At 36.9% G+C, this 23,826-nt stretch overlaps 1 protein-coding gene across 2 annotated transcripts in view; it reads left to right on the top strand.

Moving 5' to 3' along the window:
* Prps2 (phosphoribosyl pyrophosphate synthetase 2) overlaps positions 1-7,832 on the top strand; it is a 30,931-nt gene extending 23,099 nt beyond the window's left edge. For both annotated transcript variants that reach the window (XM_005315967.5, XM_078035120.1), the window contains exons 5-7: positions 1,579-1,752; positions 2,585-2,744; positions 5,236-7,832. In XM_005315967.5, coding sequence (XP_005316024.1) covers positions 1,579-1,752; positions 2,585-2,744; positions 5,236-5,328 — 427 coding nt within the window. In that variant the 3' untranslated portion in view covers positions 5,329-7,832. The remainder of the gene's footprint in view (positions 1-1,578; positions 1,753-2,584; positions 2,745-5,235) is intronic.
* The last annotated feature ends 15,994 nt before the right edge of the window (positions 7,833-23,826 follow it).

The following is a 23,826-nucleotide window of genomic DNA, read 5'->3' as shown; positions in this document are numbered from 1 at the left end:
AAGGGTAATCAGGCTACCTAGTCTGACAGAGTACCACAATGCAACTCCAAAATGTCATCTGGAAGTAGAGATGTGTATGTATGGAATAAAGATGGCCTTCCCTGAGGTCTCATTTTCATATATGACCCTTGCTTACAATGGCAAATATCCTTGCTTTATAATGTAGAAAGAAAGTCTGAAGGTTTGAAAGAGGTTGCTGCATTCTCTGTTCACATTTAGAAAAGGTACCTTGAAACTGTTAAAATACTGACCAAATAAGTTATATACAGTTACATATGTTATGGCAATTCTACTCCCAGGTATATGCCCAAAAGACTCAGAGAAAGGAATTCAGTGTCCACAGCAACACTGTTCACCATAGCCAAATGGTAGAAATAACCCAGGTGTCCATCAGAAGATGAGTGGAGAAGCAAAATGGTTATATCCTTTCAATGGAATCTTACTCAGCCATAAAATCAGTACTGATATATGTTGTAACATGAATGAACCCTATAATGTTAAGAAAAACACCAGACAGAAAAGTACACATATAGTATATTCTATTTATATAAAAAGCCCAGACTAGGTAAATCTATAGAGACAGAAAGTGGGTTCTTAACAGAGAATTGCCCACTCTGCCCATGGAACACACATGGAGGTCCATTACCTGTTGCAGTCTGAAGATAATATGATGACTAGGACCAGTGCTTTAAAAATAATGTCTAGAGGTGTATACTCCATGCACTGCATCCTAAATTGGGTGAGTGGGCTATGAATTGGTCCCATGAATATTTTTCAGCTGAGTTGCCTAATGACTGTTATGTTAAAAACTGGAATAGGAAATTGAAGTGTTATACTATATCCATGGCATTGTTTTGAAATATGTTTCATCATTTAAGTCTAATCTTCATGGGCAAATCCAAAAATGTGCCATGCTCACCAACTATCCAGGCCTATGCCCTTCTCCTTCTCTTTCCAGCTCAGCTTTTCCTGAGCCAGTGACTTTGAAGCATTTGCCTTGAATGTACAGAGGGACTGGACTCATAGTTTACAAATCTTCTTAGGCCTTAAGTGAACAAAACTCATTCTCATAAGCCTACATATTACATGGATGTATTAACCAGTACTTTTGTCCCTGCTGTCTGCTCCACAAATGCAGCAAATGGTAGTTCCTATATAACCTGTTTTAAATTGTGCCTATGATTTAAAAAATGTACCCCCCATACTAACAAATTGAATATCAGTTTCTTATCCAGTAGTTTATCCAATGGTCAGGGTGCCCTGACCTTCATTACCAGCTGTCACAAAGGCAGAGGTTTGTTTCTCATCAGCATATTTCTCCCTGTGGATTGCTTATTGTGTACCTCAGAGTATGCTGGCTTAACCTGAGTCATTTCATTTTATTGACTGTAGTTTCTTGCCATGTTACTAAAATACAGTTTCAAAGAAAAGATTGTCTTTTTTTTCTTTTTTGTGTGCTGGGGATGGAACCCAGGGCGTCACACCTCCTAGGCAAGTGCTCTATCATTGAGCTACGTCCACTGAAGAATAAATTCCTAAATGGACTGTATTATCATGTTCCTTTGCATCTTTGCACAGGGTCACATCAATTGCAGACAGGTTGAATGTGGAATTTGCTTTGATTCACAAAGAGAGGAAGAAAGCAAATGAAGTGGATCGGATGGTTCTGGTGGGGGATGTGAAGGACCGCGTAGCCATCCTCGTGGATGACATGGCTGACACGTGTGGTACCATCTGCCATGCTGCTGATAAGTACGTGGGAGCAGTTTGGAAAGCATGAAGACATCTCCTTAAAAAAATCAGTTTTTAGAAATTGAGCCTGTTTTTCCTAACTATTGATGATGCTTTGTGGTGGAATTTTAGACCAAAGGACATTCTAGGCCCATTTGGTTTTATAGTTGTTGTTCGGTTTGTTTATTTGTTTGGTACTGGGGATTGAACACAGTGGCACTCTGTGCTGAGCTACAATCCCAGCCCTTTTTATTTTGTATTTTGTGATAGAGTCTCACTAAGTCACTAAGGCTGCTTACAGTCCTCCTGTCTCAGCCTCTAGAGTTGCTGAGAGTACAGGCATACACTACTATGACTGGCAAGGTCCATTTGTTTTTATTCTTTTTATGGTACAAAAGAAACCATGGACCTTTTTATTTTCCAGGTTGAGCTTTACGTGTATTTTTAAAAGGGTCAGAGAAGGTACTTCCCTGGAAACTGAGCACAGAAGAAAAGTGTTTTGTGGCTTCTTCAGTGCCTTGCTTCCTTCACTTTGCCTTTGCTCCAACTCCCATGACAGCATGGGTCTCCAGAGGCTGCAAACTTGCACAGTCCAGTGCAGAGACCTTGCCAGCCACTCACGGCTGTCAAGCACTTGTAGTGTGGCCACTCTGACTTGAGATGCACTGAGATAGCTCACTAAGTGTTTTGCTAACACATACCTTTAAAGATCCTAGTTTGGGCTAGTAAATGTGAGTGAAGTTTGTCACATCTTTTCCTTTATGTGACAAACATTTTGCTTTTAACACTGATACTAAGGCAGAATATCTCAAAACTATTTGTATATACTTAACTTTTATCTTCCATTTTACAGACTGCTCTCAGCTGGGGCCACTAAAGTTTATGCTATCCTTACTCATGGGATATTCTCTGGGCCAGCTATATCCAGAATCAATAATGCTTCCTTTGAGGCTGTTGTTGTCACAAACACAATTCCGCAAGAGGACAAGATGAAACACTGCTCCAAGATTCAGGTACTATCCCACAGGCAGAACCAAGCAATGAGGCACCTGCTTTAGATTCCTAAAAATTACACCCAGTCTTCTCTGTGTGACTGCTTGCTAGTGCAGGTGCTCACTGATATTGCAGCTTCTCAGCACAGCAGGGTTTCAGTCACCTTAGATCTCTGAGAAAGGCCAGGGTCAGCAGAGATCAATTCCACTATTTAGAAATAGCAAATAAATAAAATCACAATAGAAAAACAGGCTGTGCTGAAGTTATGTACCAAAGAGTTCCACCCCTAGGTATATCCCCCAAATTTGGGAACATGTTCAAATAAAAACTCGCATATGAATAATCATAGGAGCACTATTCACAATAGCCAAAAGGTGGAAACACCCAAATGTCCATCAGTAGATACAGAGAAAGCCAAAGTGTGGTCTAGTGCTATAACGGAATATTATTTAGATCTAGAAGGAAGGAAATTCTGACATATCTTATGTCATGGATGAATCTCGAAAACATGTCAACTGAAATAAGCCTGTTACCAAAGCAGGAATATTGTATGTTTCTGCTTATATGAGGTACCTACAATAGGAATATGGTTAGAGACAGAAAGTGGAATGGTGGTTGCCAGAAAGTGGAGGAGGGCAGCTGGGGAGTTAGCATTTAATGGGTACACAGGGGTGTTTTTCTGTTATTTGTTTGTTTATTTCTTTGTTTTTGTTTGTCTGGTTGGCTTTTGGTACCAGGGATTGAACACAGGGTGCTTAGCCACTGAGCTACATCCCTGCCCTTTATATATATATATATTTTTTTTTTTTTTTTTGAGGCAAGATCTCACTAAGTTGCTGAGGGCCTCATTATGTTGCTGAGGCTGACTTTGAACTTGAAATCTTCCTGCCTCTGTTTCCCAAGCCACTAGAATTATAGTTGTGGGCCACTACACCCAGCCCACAGTTTTTATTTGGGATGATGAAAGGTTTTAAAAATAGATAATGGGGATGTTTTTTCACATCATTGGGAATATAACTCTGTTATATACTTAAAGGTTTAAGTGGCAACTTTAGTTATATAAATATTTTAGTATAATCAAAAAGCAAGGGAGGCAGTGGAAAGCAGCAGACTATACTAAGGATCTTTGGCACTTTGATCTTTTGTATCCCTCCTAACTACTTAGTGGCACACAGGCCACTGAAAGCTCTTGGCTGTCACTGACACCAAGTAGCCTGGAATCAGTCTAAAGGTTTTGAGTCATCATTTTGCCTCTGTGTTTATGTGAAACTTGGCAAGTCCTTTAATTCCTCAGAGCCTGGGTTTCCTTCAGTAGAATGTGTAGGTGGGTCAGATTGATCTACCTCATGATTTTTAACCCATTAGAGAGAAAAAGAGTTCATTTGAAACAAGGAGGTAAGTTTGAAAATGGTCAAAATACTGGTTGCTTTTATATGTATATATATGTATTTGCAGGGAGGGGGGATTGAACTCAGGGGCACTCAACCACTGAACCACATCCCCAGCCCTATTCTGTATTTTATTTAGAGACAGGGTCTCCCTGAGTTGCTTAGCACCTTGCTGTTGCTGAGCCTGGCTTTGAACTCACAACCCTCCTGTCTCAGCCTCCAGAGCTTCTGGGATTATGGGCATTTGCCCCCCGCCCCCGCTGCGCCCAGCTAGTTACTTATATTTTAATGTGTCATTAGTGGAATAATTTAGGAGTTGGCAAACTGTGGCCATAGGCTAAATTATTGTTTTTATAATGAAGTTTTATTGATCACAGCCACACCCATTCATTCGTACATTACCTATGGCTGCTTTCATACTACAATGGTGGTAGCCTATCTGGACTGTACATCTACAAATGTTAGATGATCACATTTATTGTGCTCTGAAATGGCACACAGAGAGAAAAAAAAAAAAGCTTCTACCACCTTTTCTGAAACAGAGAAAAAAGACTCCCATTGATGCTTGTGTAAAATGAATTTTAAAACAACTCCATATCATGTACAACCACAAGAATGAGATCTTAATTAGAATAAGTTATACTTCATGTATACATGTCAATATACTCTCTACTATCATGTGTATTTTTTTTTTTTTTTTGGTGGTGCTGGGGATTGAACCTAGGGCCTTGTGCATGCAAGGCAAGCACACTACCAACTGAGCTATATCCCCAGTCCTTACTATCATGTATATCTAAAAACAACAAATATTTTTTAAAAGAATGTAAAAAAACAACAACAAATTCCTAAGATAAGGATGTCTCTGATAGGGATGTCTCTGATTAACAGCGGTCCTGGAGATCCTTTAGATGTCTGCACTGAAAATCTTCCTTCCAGGTTTGGTTCAGCAGGTTGTAATGTGAAAATAGATCCCAAAGCTATCTGCCTTCCCAAAAGAAATGGGTGTGGAAGCGTTTAACAGTAACACATGATGTATACTGAAGAAATCATTTGTAGACTTTTTGGATTTTAATTTTTTAAAGAATTATAACTCCTCCCCTTCTGTTTTCTCTTTGGCGTTCAGGTGATTGACATTTCAATGATCCTGGCTGAGGCGATCCGAAGGACACACAATGGGGAATCCGTGTCTTATTTGTTCAGCCATGTGCCACTGTAAATGCAAAGTGAGAAGTGTCGAGCAGGCCTCCTGAGACTTCTCACTTGATTTATTTGCTTTTTTAGTGTTAGGACTAAGCAATGGTAGGCTAATCACTGGCAAAAGCATCAGATTTTTGTATACTCTGAAGCCCAAGACTATTTCTTTCTGGTTTATTGGGGGAAAGGTGGTGGTTATTTGGTATTTAAGTGAACCATCTTAAATGAATAATGTTTTTATCATCTTGACTTCTTCTGATAAGTGATGTTTTCTTTTGTCCTTTTAGTATTTTGAGGCGACAACTTTCAAGTATAAAATTCCATTGTGGAAATTCATCTTTTATGTATTTTGAGGTTGCCAAAGGTGACTTCACATTAAAGTCTTCTGTGTAAATATATAACGATAATGCCTATGGACATTTGGGTAAAACCCTGTATAGCCCTTTACTTTGGAGTGAATCTTAGAAAATTTTTAATACCAAGAATTTTGAATTTTTTTTCCTTCTTTAAAAATGGTATCTGGGTTTTAAATAGACCACCTTAACTGTTCCCCTTTTGGACCAAATTTTATTTAGCTAAATATGGCCACTGACACGTTGATTTTTGGTAGACCTTAGACATTTCAAAGGCAATATAGTTCTGTATCATTTTTTATTACCACTTTTAAGTGATATTATAACTATCACTTGAAATACCATGTCCCAAAACTTCAAAATTATGTTCTACAATTGTTCTAATTTATAAACCATTTTGAGTTGTGGTTGCTGAGCTCAGGGTCATGTTTATACTCTCCTCTGTCCACCCCAGATAGATAATTCTTTAGGATGTACCTTGTGTCCCTGTTCCTGTCATTATGTTTCTTTACACCATATTTTTATTCATAGCTTTCACTTTGTATTTTTTCCAGTAATTTTGCTTGAGGATTTTTACTAAAATCAATGACTCTTAAATTCCCTCAAATTTACTAAGCTGATCATTATTTTCTTTTGACACACATAAATGTGAATTTTTTATGAGTGCCACCAAATGTTTATTTAAACATGAGCTTTGAGTAAATGTTCTTTTGCCCATGGAAGTAGTAGGTCTCTGGCAAACAAGTATCGTAACTAAAGCTGGTACACCAAAAAAAAAAAAAAAATGTGTGCAGGAGAGGCCGATGGAAAGTAAAAATCAATTGCTTCATTAGGATAATGTTCAAAAAGTGGCTCAAAAATTATTGTGAAGATTGTGAAGGGAAAATTCACTGAGGAATGCCTTCTCTATAAATGGCCCTTGATAACATCCTCTTAAGTGAAGTGCCTTGCTATCTCTGTGGCAGAAGCCAAGTGTTGACTCTCTGAATTTATTATATGCATGTTGGTAGACAACCAACTGAATTCATCATCCCCCAAAGAACAGGATTCTCCTGCATAGAAAGCCTAGTAATGAGAAAAACAATCCCCTCTGCTGAATCTTTTGTCCACTGTTTTATTGGAACTGGAGATTAAAACCTCCTCTGCTGAGTCTTAAAACTGATAGAAAATAAATGGTCTGATAGAAATCCTTCAGGTAGAAAAGTCAAACCTAATTCATTAACAAACTTGAACAGCAGTTTCAAAATTCAAGACAGCAGAAGTTGTAATTAGAAAATATCATTTAAATTGTTACTGAAACTAGCATTTTGTTGTACCTTAAAATGGTTTCTGAGAAAGAGTGATGGAACCTGATAAAAAGTCAGCTCTGCAGTGCAGATTGACTCTGTCTAGAAAGAGTTGACTGGAGATGGGTAAAGAACCTATATGGATGCTTTGGAATTTTCCTTTTTGATAAATGTCTAACATCTGTATTTCATGGGATTTCTATGCTTGTGTGAAATGAAAACAATTGTAAATGTTTATGTAGACAGCTTAACATACAAGTATGCAAGTTCAGGTGTGTTGACTAAAGACACTTGATTTAAAGGTGACCATTTTATCTAAGATACTGAAAGTCTAAGAATTTATAGACCTAGTTTTCTAATAATGATTTCCACGTATAAAAAATGGTTACTATCATTATTTAGCCCCACTTTTGCATTTCAAAATACTCCTGAATACATTTATGAACTAATTAGATTAGACTTGGCCTTACACCGTGGAAATACAGGCTTTAACTATTCAGTGGTTTCCAGTTGACAGAAGTGATGAAGAGTGCCTTGTGAACAGCCTAATCCTAGAACATTCTCATTCCTTGCTGTTCATGGTGTAAAAACTTAAATGAAACCACCAAAATGCATCAGTCCTGTCTAACTCTCCTGAATGGGAGTAAACTTTGCATATATCTAGCCAAAAAGGGGAGCCACCAAAATATGAATATACCAAAGTTGTTTAGCCTCCAATTTAAATTATACTAGTCAACTTATAGATGTTCACATGATAACTGTTCTTTATTAGATATGATGCCAACTAGATTCATGAATGTATCATTTGCAGTGCTTGCATTGGTTAGAATCTAGGATTCTAAGATCCTACAGTGTACTAAAACATTTCAATAAAATCCTGCTGACTACTTTGTTTCATAGTTTGCATCATTTTGGTAGAGTTTTGGGTTAATGCAGTACTGAAGGTATTTGCTACTTTACAAGTATAGCCCAATTTACAAAAACAAAAGCCCGAAGTTACTTGAAGTCAGCTCTTCTCCATTTTGAATGGTTTTCTTTGTGAAGGACTTCCTAGCAATCTCTTACCCTAAGGCATAACAGCTATGCCACATAAGACATCTAAATTGGTAATTATAGATATTCCCCTTAAAGATTGCACAGTGTGTTTAGGCATTGAAGTAATGATGTTCAATACCCATCTATTGGAGCATAACAAACTTAAACATAGGCCACATAAAAGTTGTTCATGTGTTTTGATGTCAGAAGCAACCGAGAACTCTTTCTGACCCAGAGAAGACACACCTGTTCAGTGTTGCTAAGTTCCTCCAGTGAAACTCAGCTTGGAAGTATGGATAACACTGTAAATAGCAACCTGATGTCTTAAAGTCACAGGGAAATATGAAGAATAACAACCAGTCTGAACAAAAGTTGATCACGGTGTGATACAGAACATATAGAATGTACTAGAGAGAAGGAAGGAAATGAAGGAGAGGTCAAAGCCAAAAACAGATGCTTTACAATTCTACCTGCTAATTCAGTTACATCTGAAGGTGTTTCACTTCCTACCCAATCCACTGGCTGAACTACAGCCAGGCAAGCTAAGTCGGGAAGGGAAAGATGGATACTAAAGAATTTCAGAGCATTGAATCAGGCTGGGGAGATCAGGAAGGGCTTTGTGAAGGAAGCAGCATTATAGATGGTACTTCACAGCAGAATTTTCCAGAACCTAACGGCCAAGTTCCAGCATGGACTGAAGCAGGACAGCACAGGTTGTTCAGTATGTGATGTGTTTGAGTGAAGATAACCAATGAAGATGGAAACTAGGACCTAAAACATACTACCATATCCTTCATCTGAATTGCATGTCAAAGTCAACAGAGCACCTACTTTTCACTACAGTCATCTATATTACTGATCTATGGTTCTGTCCCCCAGGAACACATCCCTCCACCTTTTTCTTGCCCTTGCTTTCCAAGACCACATTCAGGATGCTTTACTTTATTGCAGTCTTGGAGCTCCATTTTCTCTTCTAGAAGAACATAATGTTCATGAACACAAACTCTACCACTTGCCAGATTTAAAACAACAATTTGGGCTGGTTACTTAACCTCATACAGTACCTCAGTTTCCCTGTATGTGAAATGAGGATAATAATATTACCTCATGGGAGTGTTGAGGATTAAATGAGATTTATCTGTAAAGTGCTGTGAACCCATCTATTTATACATTAACTTAAACTTTTAGATGGGCACCTTTAATCTCCCCTTGGAAAGAATGTAAAGAACAAAGAAACCAAATTTCTTGCATTTTTTAGGTGTCAAACCTAGAAGGTAACAATTCTGTCACCTGCCTTTTAGATGGGGTATGTGGTCTTGGCACATGACTGCCTTAGTCAGTGTTAGCATTTAGGTGATAACAAATAATTGCATTTTGGAAATATTTGCAGTGGGCTTGGAGATGACAGAAGTGAATATCCCCAGATCACAGAGATGGTGATCCATTGAGGCCATTCAATGACCTAATTCTATTCTAGCTCTCTTTCACCATCCCATCAGAAATACAACTAAAAGTGATGCCCAATATAAACCAGAAGAACAGTTTTCGCTCTTCCAACAGCTGGGTTCTGTGGCCAAAAGACAAGCCAACTGAACTTACTTTACATTTTAAGAGGATGATGAAAAGAGAAGGAGGAGACAAAAAAGAATGCAGTGGGAAGCACCCTAAATTGGGAATGTGGCAATCTGGAGTCTGGTTCCTGATATGCTACTAGCATGCTATATGACCTTGGGGAAAATGTCCACATTTCTCTGAGTCTGAGTGTCTCTGTTATGGTTTAGATATAAAGAGTCCCCCAAAAGCTCATGTGTTGAGACAATACAAGAAAGTTCAGAGGTGAAATGATTGGGTTATTAGAGTTTTAACCTAATCAGTGCATTAATCTCCTGATAGAGATTAACTGGATGGGAATTATAGATAGGTAGGGTGAGGCTAGAGCTACCGGTCTCTGGGGGAGTGCCCTTGGCATTTATATTTTGTCTGTGGTGAGGGGAGCTCTCACTCTCTCTCTCTCTCTCCTTCTGCTTCCTGGCTGCCATGTCCTGAGCTGCATTCTTCCTCCATGCCCTTCTACCATAATGTGCTGCCCCATTTCAAACCCAGAGCAATGGAGTTGGTCATCTGCACTGAGACCTCTCAGACAATGAGCACCAAATAAATATTTCCTTCTCTAAAATTGTTCTCATCTGGACTTTTGATCACAGCACAGAAAATGCTGACTAAGTGAGGGGGAAATTATTGCCAAAATCATGAGCATTTTATAGGCTATGGCATCTACTCTAAATTCAGATGAAATTGTTCTACTAACTAAAGGCTGTGGTTCCAATGAGGCAAACGTGGGTTGGTTACTTCTTCATCAAGTAACCATCTTGTTTGGGTTTGCCTGACACTTGACTCAATTTTAGCGCTGAAAATTCTACATCCCAGGAAATCATGAGCAAATTAGGATATTTGGTCACCTTAGTTCCCTTGCTTGTAAGACAAAAAATTCTGGATTCCCAGTACCAGGTTAGCTAAGGAATCTCATGAACAAGACTCTGCCCTTGTGCTGATTGCAAAAAAAAAAAAAAGAGAGAGAGAGAAAGAAAAACAGATTGTATGTCAAGCTCAACAACGTGCCAAAGACCTGCACCATTATAGTTCTTTTTATATCTGTTTTCAACCAACTATAGAAGCTGCACAGCTGCAGGGAAACAATTAGAGAATATGTTCAAGACCTGATATGTTCCATAGTCATTCAGCACAGCTACCGTTAATGCTGTAAATGGCCTGTAAAGCCCTCAGGGCAGAGTCCAGGTGGAGAGCACTGAATGTTTGCTGTTGGACATTTGCCCTTCGGTGCACTGAGGGGTCCCTAAACTAGCCAAGAGGTGTTAAATCTAGTATTGTCTTGCATTGAATCTAAGACTGACCATGAATTATGGGAAAATATTTTAATACTAAAACTGAATTAATATGCACCTTTAAAATCACTGATGAAAAGGAAGACTGTGCAAACCAGCTTTTCCCTGGGGTCAGATACCTCCCCCTCGAGGAGAGTCCCTCTGCTCTTGACATTAAGGACTGGATATTTGCTGTGGGACTTCCCTGTACACTCTAGAATGCTTAGCGACATTCCTGGATACCCATCACTAGCAGTTCTCAGTCCTCAAACCTCATTTGTGATAATGTGACAATCAAAAAGCATGTCCAAACAAAGCCAATGCTCCCTTGGGACAAAACTGCCCTCAGTAATAAAAAAAAAAAAAACTGCCCTCAGTTGACAACATGGTATATTTTAACCAGGACTTTCTTCCTTAATCTTCTTTCCAGAAGATTGCCATTAGAAATAGAGTCAGTTCAAGTTGGCCTCTATCCTAATCACAAATAGAAAAGCATTTTAGCATACAAAGGATTAGACATGGCAATCATATATTATTTTTTAAAAATTCAACACCACTGTTTTATTACAACATGAAATTTATATAGAAATAATTGCATTATCCTCTTTATGCAGGGTCACAAACACCCATCCTTAAAGGAAAGATTTTGAGTAAGTGAATTGTCTGCTCAAATTCCTCTAAGAATGGTTTCAGCCCTTGTTCTTCGCTTTAAATCAAGAAATTGACATACTGCTAACAACAACCTTATAAGAGGTAACTGAAATTTAGCCTGCCTTTAACATAGATCTTGAGAAAGCAGATTTTTTGATATGCCATGCAGGTATGGTTACCTGACCCTTCAGTTATTTTTCATCCCACTATGAGACCAGAATGAAGATGAATCATGGCAGCATAGGTAATTTAACTCTTATGCGCTAAGATGGCAAATGTGGTCCATGGTCAAATCACATAGCCCATTACCTGTCCTGTCAAAGATCATGAAATTGATAAGATTTTGGAGTTAGGTAGAACATTGATGGCTAAATGATTCCCATCTCATTTTACAGACAAGGAAAGTAAGATTCAAAGAGATGAATTGACTGTCTTAGGAAGGTCACACTCTTCCTTAAAGACAAACTGGGATTAGAAAATGGGTTTCTTGATTCTTCACATGAGGAGGTTTGCTCTAAACCAAGAAGCTTCCAGTGATTCTAGTGGATAGCTCCTAACAATGAAGGAGCATACCACTAAACCTCAGGGTAAAAAAAGAACAAAATATGGCACAATAATTTCCATCACAGCCTGGACTTCTTGCTTCTGCTAACTTATTAGTTATAAGTTAGTTAACTTAGTTATCCCCATACTTCCTCCCACCCTTCAAATTCTTTATTTTACTTGCTGCATTCTTCTGGTCTTCTTATAGATGGTCATGCTAACAAGCAATCCAAAATAACAACACTAGGTAATAGAGGTTTTTTTTATAAATAATGGTAATTTATGAAGTGTAGTGCTGAACTAGCAGCATCTGCATCAACAGAAATTTAGGAGAAAGTTGAAAACCAGCCCTGATGGTTAAATCCATGTGGGTGCTAGTGTGATGGTTCCTGTTATAGTGAAGGGAAGATCCTTTCCTTCTCTGACAAAAAAAGCTTCAGACTCTGGTAAGTTCCAGTCAAATTTAATCATGTTTAATTGTAAATCTTGCAATTCCCTGAGAAACTATGTCAACTTGGTGGACATTTGAAGAGAATAGAAGCTTCTGAAATATGTAGAGTTTCACAATTCCTAGATTAAAAATATCTGATATTTGTATTCACTCACCTGACAGTTATAATTGCCAGGGGCTGTTTTAGTTGCCTAGTATATTTCAGTAGCTACTAATGCTTTGGTTGAATGAGAAGAAAAATGTAATGCTGGTGTTCTTGGAACACATGTATAAGGTAATGCTTCTATATTATTAATATACCACTAGTGAAAATGCAGTTATTAAAAATGTTGCAATTGAAAATATTTAAATCACTTGTAATAAGGAGCTTAATAAAAACACCTTAATATTTAAGTAAATCCATTTTAGTGTTTCATATTTTAGTAACATGAGAATAGTATCTTTAGGAGTGAAGATAAAAATCAAGAGAAAATGATCAATATCCTTTTTTTAAAATATTTTTAATTTTAGTTGGACACAATACCTTTATTTTATTTATTTATTTTTTATGTGGTGCTGAGGATCGAACCCAGTGGCTTGCACATACTAGGAGAGCACTCTACTGCTGAGCCACAACCCCAGCCCCAATTAATATTCTTTTATTTAACACCATGTTTAAAAACACTATTGGTCAGTTAAACAACAAAATTAGTTAAATCAGGGAGTTAATTTTTTTAAATACAAATCTGCAACTTAATCATTTTATGTTAAATTTGAATACATCAATGAACTTGTTTCAAGGTGATAATTCTCCATGGGTCTTTTGCATTTCCATATTTCTTGTGAGCAGAGGCGTTGACTGTCTTTATTCTAGAAACACTCATCAAAGATGTTGGTATAATGTACAGAAAATAGTGGGTAGTGTTGGAAGATAAAGTATCTTCCTCTGGCACAGTTGGCAGATGTGTTTGCTGTCTAGTATAATAAAGATGATTTCTAATAATGTCTTCCTTATGGTAAAGTTCAGGGAAATTTGCTTACTGCCCACTATAAAAGTTTCAGTTCTCTAAGCATAGGTTCTCCAGCTGTGGTGCAAACCTATGTGCACAGCATCTACCTGGTGAACTCTGTGGAAGTGGGGCGAGGAGGAACCAAGGAACTTATGTTTGCTGTGCCATTAAGAACTAAAGTCATTTGTCTTTTAGCCAGGGTCTCTTATACTCTACTAGCTTCCAGACAACTCTGGTGAGTTAACTTATTAACTGGCAAGTAGGATGAAAGCATGAATATTTTATAGTCTTTGACAATCATATTCATCAATTGTTTTAATGTAAGTCAAAGGCCCTTTGAATATGGATTCCTTGGTTATCTGCCTTCCAGAAACCATACTTGGGATACATTAGCAGTTATTTATCTTGATCTTTTTTAAAAAGGGAGCAAAAACTTTTAAAAATACCCCATAGTGATCTAACTTACAAAATCCTTCCAGATAGTTTCCCCTTTATAATTATATACATCTAATGTGGTAGCTGTATCAATCAAGGGTCTTTGGAGATACAAGACCAATAAAAGATGATATAGATACATAGATTTATTCTTAGGAGTAATGGGAACTGGCAAGTATGAAATCTATAGGGCAAACTGTACACTGAAAACTGAAGCAACAATGGGTGTTACAATATGAATATGAAATGTGTAGGGTGGGTAGACAGGATGGAAACTTAGGCAGGGTTTCTATGTTCTTGAGGCAGAATTCCTTTTTCTCTGAGAAACCTTGGTTTTTGTTCTTAAGGCTTTCAACTGGTTGGATAAAGCTCACACACATTATCAAGAGTAACTCCTACTGACTGTAAATATTATTCACTTCTATACAATACCTTCATAGTAATACCTAGACTAGTGTTTGACCAAACAACCAACCATGTCCTAGGCAAGTTGACACTTAAAATTAATGCTCATAATAGCTTTTTTTCCTATTTTAAGCAACTTACTTTGACTGTTTTTCCAAAATATCCAGCTGTTTCTTTTTATACTCTTATTTAATGGAGCTCTAGTATTACAATTAAAAATATACAACTGGCATTAAAAGGTTTAGAAACAAATACGACTGACTCTGGGAACACAACTTAACCTGTGGGAGCAAAAGGGAATATGTACTAGTACACTACCAACTTGAGAGGTTAACAGATCCAGGAAATCAGTCGATACTTGTTTACAGACAAGAAGGAGAATACAGGTGAGCCAATCAGATTAGAATTCAGATCAGTTAAGATAATTTTGTCTATGCCTGGTGGTCTTAAAATTGGCTATCAACTTGAACCATGTGGACAGTGTTAAAAATATTGAATACTCAAGCCAAACCCAAGAGTGGTTAAATCAGAATCTTTGGGTGCCAGGAATCAGGGACTTCATAGTGATCCTTTTCAAAAAAAACTGAGATGGAGAACCTCAGGTCATGGCTGCCAAACTTTCAAGTTCTGCTGCCTCCTCTCAACATGACAGTGTATCAGCTTTGGGATATCACATTTAGAAAGCATAAAGATTGGTGGAAAGATATAAAGAGAAAAAACACCACCATTAAGACCACAAACCAGTACAAGTCAGAACCTACATTTTGGAGAATTATTTTTTTCTCTCCTTGGAATTCCTACAAACAGAATCCTTCTATTAAAACAAGGCCTATTTTACATTCTAATCTATTTGCTCATCAATTTGTACTCCCTCCTAAAGTGTCTAAATCCTGGCCAACAATATGAATTGATAATCTTTTTTTCTTTTTTTCCAATGTGATAATTTAAAAACATACTGGGGTATGGTTGTATGTACATTTTTATTAGAACTTTATTCTATTAACTACAGATACTTTACAGAATCTATAAGCAATGTATCTATTATATAGATGTACTATCAACAATTGTTGCAATACTATTTTTTATTTTCCTTAATTATAATATCACTTTATTATTGATTATGAAATTATATGTATTCCTTGATGTAATTTTGATAAATACAAGGACAAGAAATGAAAACAATCAGAAATAACAATGGCTAAAAGCATGATGGATATCCAAAAAAGTATTTATTTTAGAGCTTTATTTTTGGTTTACTTTTAGCATATTATATTTTTTCTATTTCATTTAATATTCTAATAATGTGATTTTCAGAGGTTGTGTAGTATTCTAAAGTAATATTGAAGTCTGATATCCTTCCAAGAATCGGAAAAGACAGATCTTGACTTAAATACTAATCCCTTTACATTTTACAAGTGATGGATTGTGACTTTGATAGTTCCTAATGAACCATTCCTCCCATTATTCATGCCACTGCTGAGTGCCTTTTCATATTGACTTTGGTCATGGCCAATAAATAGGATGTGAACAAGAAAGACACAAACAAAGACTTCATAAATGCTGATTCACTTGAACTCATCTCTCTTGAAATGCTACCACTTAGGATCTAACCACCAAGGAAAGAATCTCAAGGTAACTGTGTGGAAAAAGAAAGAGGCATAATTTTCCAGCCTTCAGCATGGAAGCAGTAGACAGGAGAAAAGGCATCAATTACAATCTCATGGGAGACTCCAACTGAGACCAGCTTAAGAGCTGACCAGTAAAGTTGTAGCCAATTCACAGAATCATGAACAAATAAATGGTTGCTGTTGTAGACCAATAAGTTTTAGGAGAATTTTTCACACAGCAATAGATAAGCAAAACATGACAGTATCTAATATGAATAGTTGCATTGATTGTGGAAAAGAAATCCTTAGAATCATAAACTCAAAAGAACTTTTTCTTATCTACTCAAATTGCTGAGGTCCTGGCAGCATAGATGTCAGAAAGAACAGGGGCAATGGAATTAAGACATGAGTTGTAATGCAGTTTGGTTCATTATTAGATCTAAGATTCTTTGAACATCAGCTTCCTTATGGGAAAATAGCTGTCTTGTGGGTATTTTACTCTTAGGCTTTAGGACTAATGGAGCCTCTAACTCCATAAAATCATAAACAGGATGAAGGCATTATTTAAAAAGTAAACCAAGGCACAAAATTTTCAAAGTGTTTATGTGGGAAAAAAGAAACAATGATTTATGAATCAGGCAGTTCCAAACCAGAAGTGGTTCAGGAACTCAATGGAGGGAGCAACTGGGGAGCTTTTATAGAATGGATACAGAAGTAAAGAAATTATTTGATTGGTTACACTTATATAGTTGCCTTATTTGGTCTGTACCATTAGGAAGCCGTTAGCTATATAATGCTAAGTTTATTGGCTGCTTTAGACTGCTTAAGTTCTATAATTCATAAATATAGGTGTTTACAAGAAATGATTCAAGTTTCACCTGTGTTTACAAATCAAGGAAAGTTGAGGACTAACTGCTTTTCAGGCCTGGACTCCATCTTGATTTACTTTAATAGCATGAACAGGTGTGAGTTAACATTTTTATTAGCTAGCCATATCTCTTAAATCCCAAGCAAGTGCTCTTCCACTATACCTAATACTGATAAATCACTTATGGGTCTATGGAGAACAGATGGTGAGATGGATTGTGTAAATGCCCACCTTAGGAAAGCTGCTTTGGAGTTTCCAAGACAGCAAGAGACCATTACATACAAATATAGCCTTTTAACCAAGTCAGCTACTTGATTATTTGCATCAGTATCATGAACTTTAGTCTCATTTGGTGAACTCTGGTATGTATTGAGGACTAGCCTTCAGCACAAAAGAACGTTTTTGTCATATTAATTTGCATGTCCTGTCACGGACATATGCAGAACACTTTCATTTCTTGGTAAAATGAAACTTAGACAGAAATTAAGCAGTGAAGTGCTTCATGTTTCAGTTTAAAGAGGGAATGAGAAACAAAAGACAAGGTTAATTATGCCACTGGGGCTTTACAACGCTAAAAATATACCCTCTATAAAGGAATATGTAGGCTGTGTTCTTTTTCCACATGTCATTTACAAAGAGCAGGCTCAAGGTACCTGCGAATCTCTAATAAAGCACATTATTTTTAAAATATCCATAATTGTATCTAACTGAAGGGGTTAAAATTTCAGACTAGTTATAAAAATCCCGTAAGGCTTGTGGTTGAAGTTCTGCTTCCTTTTCATCAAGCAAACCCTGGCTTACAGAATCTCAGAGTGGAAATAGCCAGCAGAAATTGTAGAAGTGTTGGGACTCATCCTTACTTCTCATTTACAGGCTCCCCCAAATCGTGTAGAAAGAAACCAGAAACCTAATATTTCCACATGTTGGGGATGCAGCATTAGGTAGAATCCAGCAAAAATCTTTAAAATTAATTAATCTTTAAAAATCTTTAAAATCTTTGAATTAAGATTTTATTTAGTTTACCATCAGTAAAAAGGTGTTTCTCCGGCTGTGGAAAAGTATGTATCATGCTGCTTCTACTGAACCATTTAGATGTCTGTGTCTGAGACCAATGGTAGAACTGAGACTCAAACCTAGGACTCCATCCCTACCCATATCCTTATTCAGTCACCATTCTGGATAAAGCTCAAGTCTGATCTTCCTTTTCATCTCAGAGACTTCACTCCAAGGAGTCTTTCAATGTTTAAATCTGTGGACCTAAAAATGGCACTACACTAGGAAGGGTGGACAAAATACAGGACATCCAGTTAAGTTTAAATTTTAGATAAATAACAAATGATTTTTCAAGGGAAACATATCCCAATTTGTTAAGTTTGGCAATCTTACACTAAACCTTACCTGCCCACTAAGGACTGTTTCCTATCTTCTTCATTTTTACCTGAAGGGAAAGAAAAAAATTCAGTGAGACTGAGAAGCCAAAGAAGGAGGCACCTCAGCCAACAAGAGGCCTGTTCTCACAAGATAAATAGAAGAATTCTATCCTCTTCATCCAGTGATTTTCCTCAAGCTAACTTAATAGCAGAGGACTTGGCCAACCACATGGGATCTGTGGGATCAATCAGACTGGGGTAATTCATAAGAACCACATGGACTCTTCAGAAGAAGGCTTCAAAGGGCCAAAGTTAGTCATTGTAGTAAGCACTTTTTCTCCAAAAGATCACAAATAGCCCAAATGTCTGTAATAGAAAAAAGGCAAAGTAAACTGCAGAATATCCAAATAATGAAAGCTATTCTAGCTTTGAGAAGAAAAAATGAAGGTGTAGAAGGGACTCCAAATAAAATAAGTAAGAGAAGAGCAAAGTATACACTGACAAATTATGCCCTTCTAGGGGGAAAAAAAGGTGATAAGAGTGTGTTTTCATTGATTTGTATGCCTAAAGAAACTCTACAAAAATAAGCAAGAAACTAAATAACAATGGTTTCCTGTGGGGATGGGTGTGATTAGGTGGTAAGAGAGTGGAAGATGTTTTACTACATATTCACCTATGTATGTTTGCATCCATGTGTATATGTATGTACATGTCTGTACAGAAAACAATTAACAGTGGGGCTGGGGTTGTGGCTCAGTGGTAGAGCATTTGCCTAGCACATATGAGGCACTGTGTTCGATCCTCAGTACCACATAAAAATAAATAAAATAAAGGTATTGGCTCCATCTACAACTAAATTAAAAAAAAAACAGTTAATAGCAGGCCTGAGACTGCTGTGATGAGAAAGGTCTGCATGCAAAGTTGGCCCTTGACTGGTGCCTGGGAACTTGGCTTTAGGAGTGGTTCTCATCATTTCCAGAACTGTCAGGAGTAGTTCACTGTACTTAAACTGTATAAGCAATGTGCTAGGCAGAGGAAGCCTACATGACAGCCCTCAGTAAACATTCTAGGCACTGAATCTCTAATGATTTTCCCTATCAGAGAACATTTTGTGAGTATTTTCTCAACTGGGCTGCTGGAGGAAATAAGGCCATCCTTTGTGACTGCATAGGAGAAGACTCTTGGAAGCCTGGGCTTGGTTTCCCTCTAACCAGTACCCCAGGCACCTTTGCCCATTGCTGATTTGGATTTGCATATTTTCACTATAATAAATTGTAGCTGTGAGTAGGATCATATGCTGAAACTTGTGACAACTCCTAGTGAATCACCAAACCAAGGGTGGTCTTGGAGCTCCTACCATGATATAGTGTCTCTCCCTTTCTCTCCCTGTATCTATCTTCATATCTCTATATAAAAGTTAAGTACTACATGAATATTTATTACCTATTGAAATAAGTAATTGAAATCAGAGAAAAATAAAAAGGGACTTTATGTTTGCCCAAAAGCCCCATTTGATCAATTCCCTCTTTCTTTATATTTCTGTTTCCTCTCTTTTTTCTATTTTAGAGTTTTAAACTCATGGCTATTATTTTCCATAAAAATTAAAGAAAAACCTTTAGAAAATATTGTCTTATATTTGCCAACTAAAAACCCCAATCAAAATTTTTTGCAGAGAGGAAGGGAAAGAAAAATGAAAGAAATAAAGAATATAACACACTTCAGTGCCTTGATCTCCAAGGAGATAGAAAATTCTTGTAGCTTTTAAATGACAATGGTATGTTTAATTTTTAACTTTTTTCAACTTTTATAAGTTAACGTTTCAAAATCTTAAGGCTTTGTTTTAGAATAATATGGTTCCTCTTTGTACTTACAAAAACAGTCCAGTCCATTACTGGAAAAACAGGTCTGCCATTCATGAGAAAGTTTTTGACACAGAGCTTAGAATAAACTTTGAAGGTATTGTATTTTTTTCACAAGTTTTCATATAAACGAAGATTTAAAGAAAACACAGATCTCTGAGAGGCTTTTGAATCAGAAAAAAATAAATATAATTTAAAAAGTTATAAAAGATGTTTTCGAGACAAATTGGGGGAATTTGAATGCAGAATTGATGAGATTATATGAATTATTAGTTCTCTTTGATGTCATCCTCATTTTAGGAGATATTGCCTTAGGTATTTAGGGGCAAAATTTCATGTTGTCTATGAATTTCAGATGATTAAGAAAAATATATAAGTATCTATCCACATGTAAAAGGATAAAATCAATGTAGCTCACTGGTAACAGTTGTTGAACTTGGACAACCAGTGTTCAGGTTATACTGTGTAATTCTTTCAAATTTTCTATATTTTGGAAAATTTTCAAAACAAAATGTTGGGAAGAAAAAGGAAGCTTTTTTTCTTTTTAAAGCAAGGATATTAATGTAATTGAAGTCAAGACAGAATGATGCCAGTGGGGACGGGCTTTGTAGTACAGCATTTGCCTAGTGTGCACAAGGCCCTGGGTTCAATTCCCAGCACTCCAAAAAAATTAAAAAGTAGAATAATATAATATCAGTTAGAAAATCAATATCCACTCTGCTAATTAATTTACCATACTGAGTTAAGAAGGAATTAGTATCTTTTGGTGGAAGGCTTACTGGGGTTTGAACTCAGGGTGCTGTACCACTGAAATACATCCCCAGTACTTTTTATTTTGTGATAGGGTCTCACTAAATTGCCAGGACTAGCTTCCTACCTCCACCTCCTGAGTCATTGGGATTATAGGTATGTACCAAGGCACCTGGCTTGAAAGGACTTAACATCTTTTGAATAAGAAAAGAGAGGCTTTGTTGATGTTTGATTAGTAGAAAAGTTGCACTTGACAAAAATGCTAGTTAATTCAACCAACTAGTGAACCCAGTCAGATAACTGATTACTTCAATGGGTTAATCTGCCTAATGATCTTCCTCTCAAAATCTGTCTAATTGATTGAAATGTTCTTATTTTCATGATCACTTTTCTTTTCTTTTTAAAAAATATTTATTTTTTAGTTGTAGTTGGACACAATACCTTTATTTTATCTATTTATTTTTATGTGGTGCTGAGGATTGAAACTAGGGCCTTGCATGTGCTAGGTGAGTGCTCTACCACTGAGCCACAACCCCAGCTCACGATCACTTTTATCTTCATCGTCATAATGAGCAATTTCTTAAACACCTACTGTGAGCAGGATGCTGGAGACAACATGTTCTTAACTCAATGGATCTATAATATCACTGGGAAACTAGGAGATATGAATAAAGAATAAATACCCATACAAGAAAGCATAATCAATATGCTAAATGCATAGTATCATGATCTCTCAGCACCTTAGCAAACAAAACCTGGACGTGTCATTACTTGTCATTCAGCATTACTCAGCCTTATCTCTCATGTTACAGATGAGTAAGATTTATTTTTATGTATTCAACTTTCTCAATGTTTTCCTTAAGACATTGAAGTTGTTGCCAGTGGGGTTTATTTTTGTGTTTATTGTTGTCAAACTTAGAACAAATTTCACACTTCAAGATTATGAAAACATTTATCTAGGGTTTCTTCTAGCAGTCTTAGTTCAACGTGTTATATTTAAATTTTTGAACCATGTGAAATTCATTTTAATATGAGAAACAACGTTGGATGGTAGGGTGGGTTTTTTTTAAAATTTCAAGCCAATTGCCCAACATTATTTGAATAATCTCTTATACTCTACATGTGCTTTTACTTAATTCTGACTTCTCTGTTGTATTGATGAGCCAATTTTAGGTTCTATACCATTCTAGACAACACATCATTATAGTAATTTATTATAGATCTAGAAGAGAAACCCTTCACTTGGTACTTTTTCATTCAGAAATTACCTGGCTGTTCTCTTGCCCCAGTCAGGCTAAATTCCTAAGAACCAATAATGTAGCTTTTATTATACAGAAGGAGATGACATTCATGGATAGTATTGCCCCAGTCTTTGTAATAAACAAAATAGCTCAACTGATTTTCCAAATGTCCCTCAGTTTCAAATCCATCTGGTAAGTGTCTTAAAAAGTCCTATTGGTATCTGATGGAGATTGCACAACATCTACAAGCAAAGCAAAATTTCCATTTTTTTACAATGTTGTGGCCCCTATTCCCAATAACAGCATATTTCTCTTCCTTTATTTATGTCTTTGCATGCTCCAGGGCCTAAACAGGAAACAGATGTCACACTAACATGAGAAATTGATGAGCTCAGCAAAGTGACTGTATTACTTAGACAGGATCTAAGGAAATCACAAAGGGTTTTGCACTTTAGGGAAAAGCCTCCTGACTCCAGGCCTAAAACAGCAAGGGGGGAAAGCAATTACTGGAATTCAGGAAAGAAAGCATCACTGAACAAGAGCATTATTAGATAATGGTTGCAGCTGATTCTCAACCAGGCAGCGAGAGGCAGCCAGGGGGAGAGAGATCCTGCATTCAGATATCCAACCCAGGTCTCCCAACCAGAAGGCAGTGAGCTGAGAACAGTTGTTCATATAGCTCAGCCTCCAGGGACACAGAACAGGATGGGAAGGATGGCAGAGCTGGGACAAGGTGAGGGCTGGCAAAGGCACAACTTGCAGCCTACTTGGTAGGCGAAGCTGCTTCCTCTTCCACCTTGCATTTCCTGTCAAATTTTCTTCTCAAGCATTTCTGACTTTAGTGTTCTGGATGGGCTCTCCCCTTCCAGGGCCTCTTTAGGTCACTTACCATTTATATGTGAGAAAAATATTAATTTTTGCATATTACTTGCATAGCAGAGATCTTTGATAAGGAGGTGTTTGATTTTTAAAATTGTTTTAGTTGTTGATGGGCCTTTATTTATTTATTTATATGCAGTGCTGAGAATCGAACCCAGTGCCTCATACATGCTAGGCAAGCACTCTACCACGGAGCCCCAGCCCCAGCCCGAGGTATTTGATTTTTATGCATATGTGAGTATCACTTGTTATGTGACCCAGGGGAAGTTCAATATCCTTTCTGCATCAATTTCAGTATTTGTAAAAAAAAATGGGTAATAAGGGCTAGGATTGGGGCTCAGTGGTAGAGCACTCACCTAGCATGGGTGAAGCACTGGGTTAGATCCTCAGCACCACATAAAAATAAATAAGTAATGGTATTGTGTCCATCTACAACTAAAAAAATATTTTTTAAATGAGTAATAAGATATTTACTTCATTGTTTTCAATTAAAATGTTAATACATATGAGGTAGCTATAATAGTATCTAGCTCATAATAAACCCTCAGTAAATGTTACCTATTATTATTATTTTTTAAATATTTATTTATTTATTTTAGTTGTAGATGGACACAAGACCTTTATTTTATTTATTATTTTTATGTGGTACTGAGGACCAAACCCAGGGCCTCTCCCATGCTAGGCAAGTGCTCTACCACTGATCCACAACCCCAGCCCCTGTTATTATTGTATCTAGTAGTTTTTCAGGCAATTTAGGGCACCAGCAACTTTTCAACCCAGTGTATTGATCCTGGTCATTTTCAGCTGAGTTTTCTATGCCAAAGCCTGAATTTACCATTTTTTTCAGACAGAAAAGGTGGATTAAATAGCTTTAAATATAGTTACAGTATCTTGGCTTTACTTACTAAAGACTCTA

This window comes from Ictidomys tridecemlineatus, chromosome X (assembly GCF_052094955.1).
Source record: "Ictidomys tridecemlineatus isolate mIctTri1 chromosome X, mIctTri1.hap1, whole genome shotgun sequence".
Lineage (NCBI taxonomy): Eukaryota > Metazoa > Chordata > Mammalia > Rodentia > Sciuridae > Ictidomys > Ictidomys tridecemlineatus.
The sequence above is the reverse complement of the archived record's forward strand: the minus strand, read 5'-3'. Positions and strand labels throughout refer to the sequence as shown.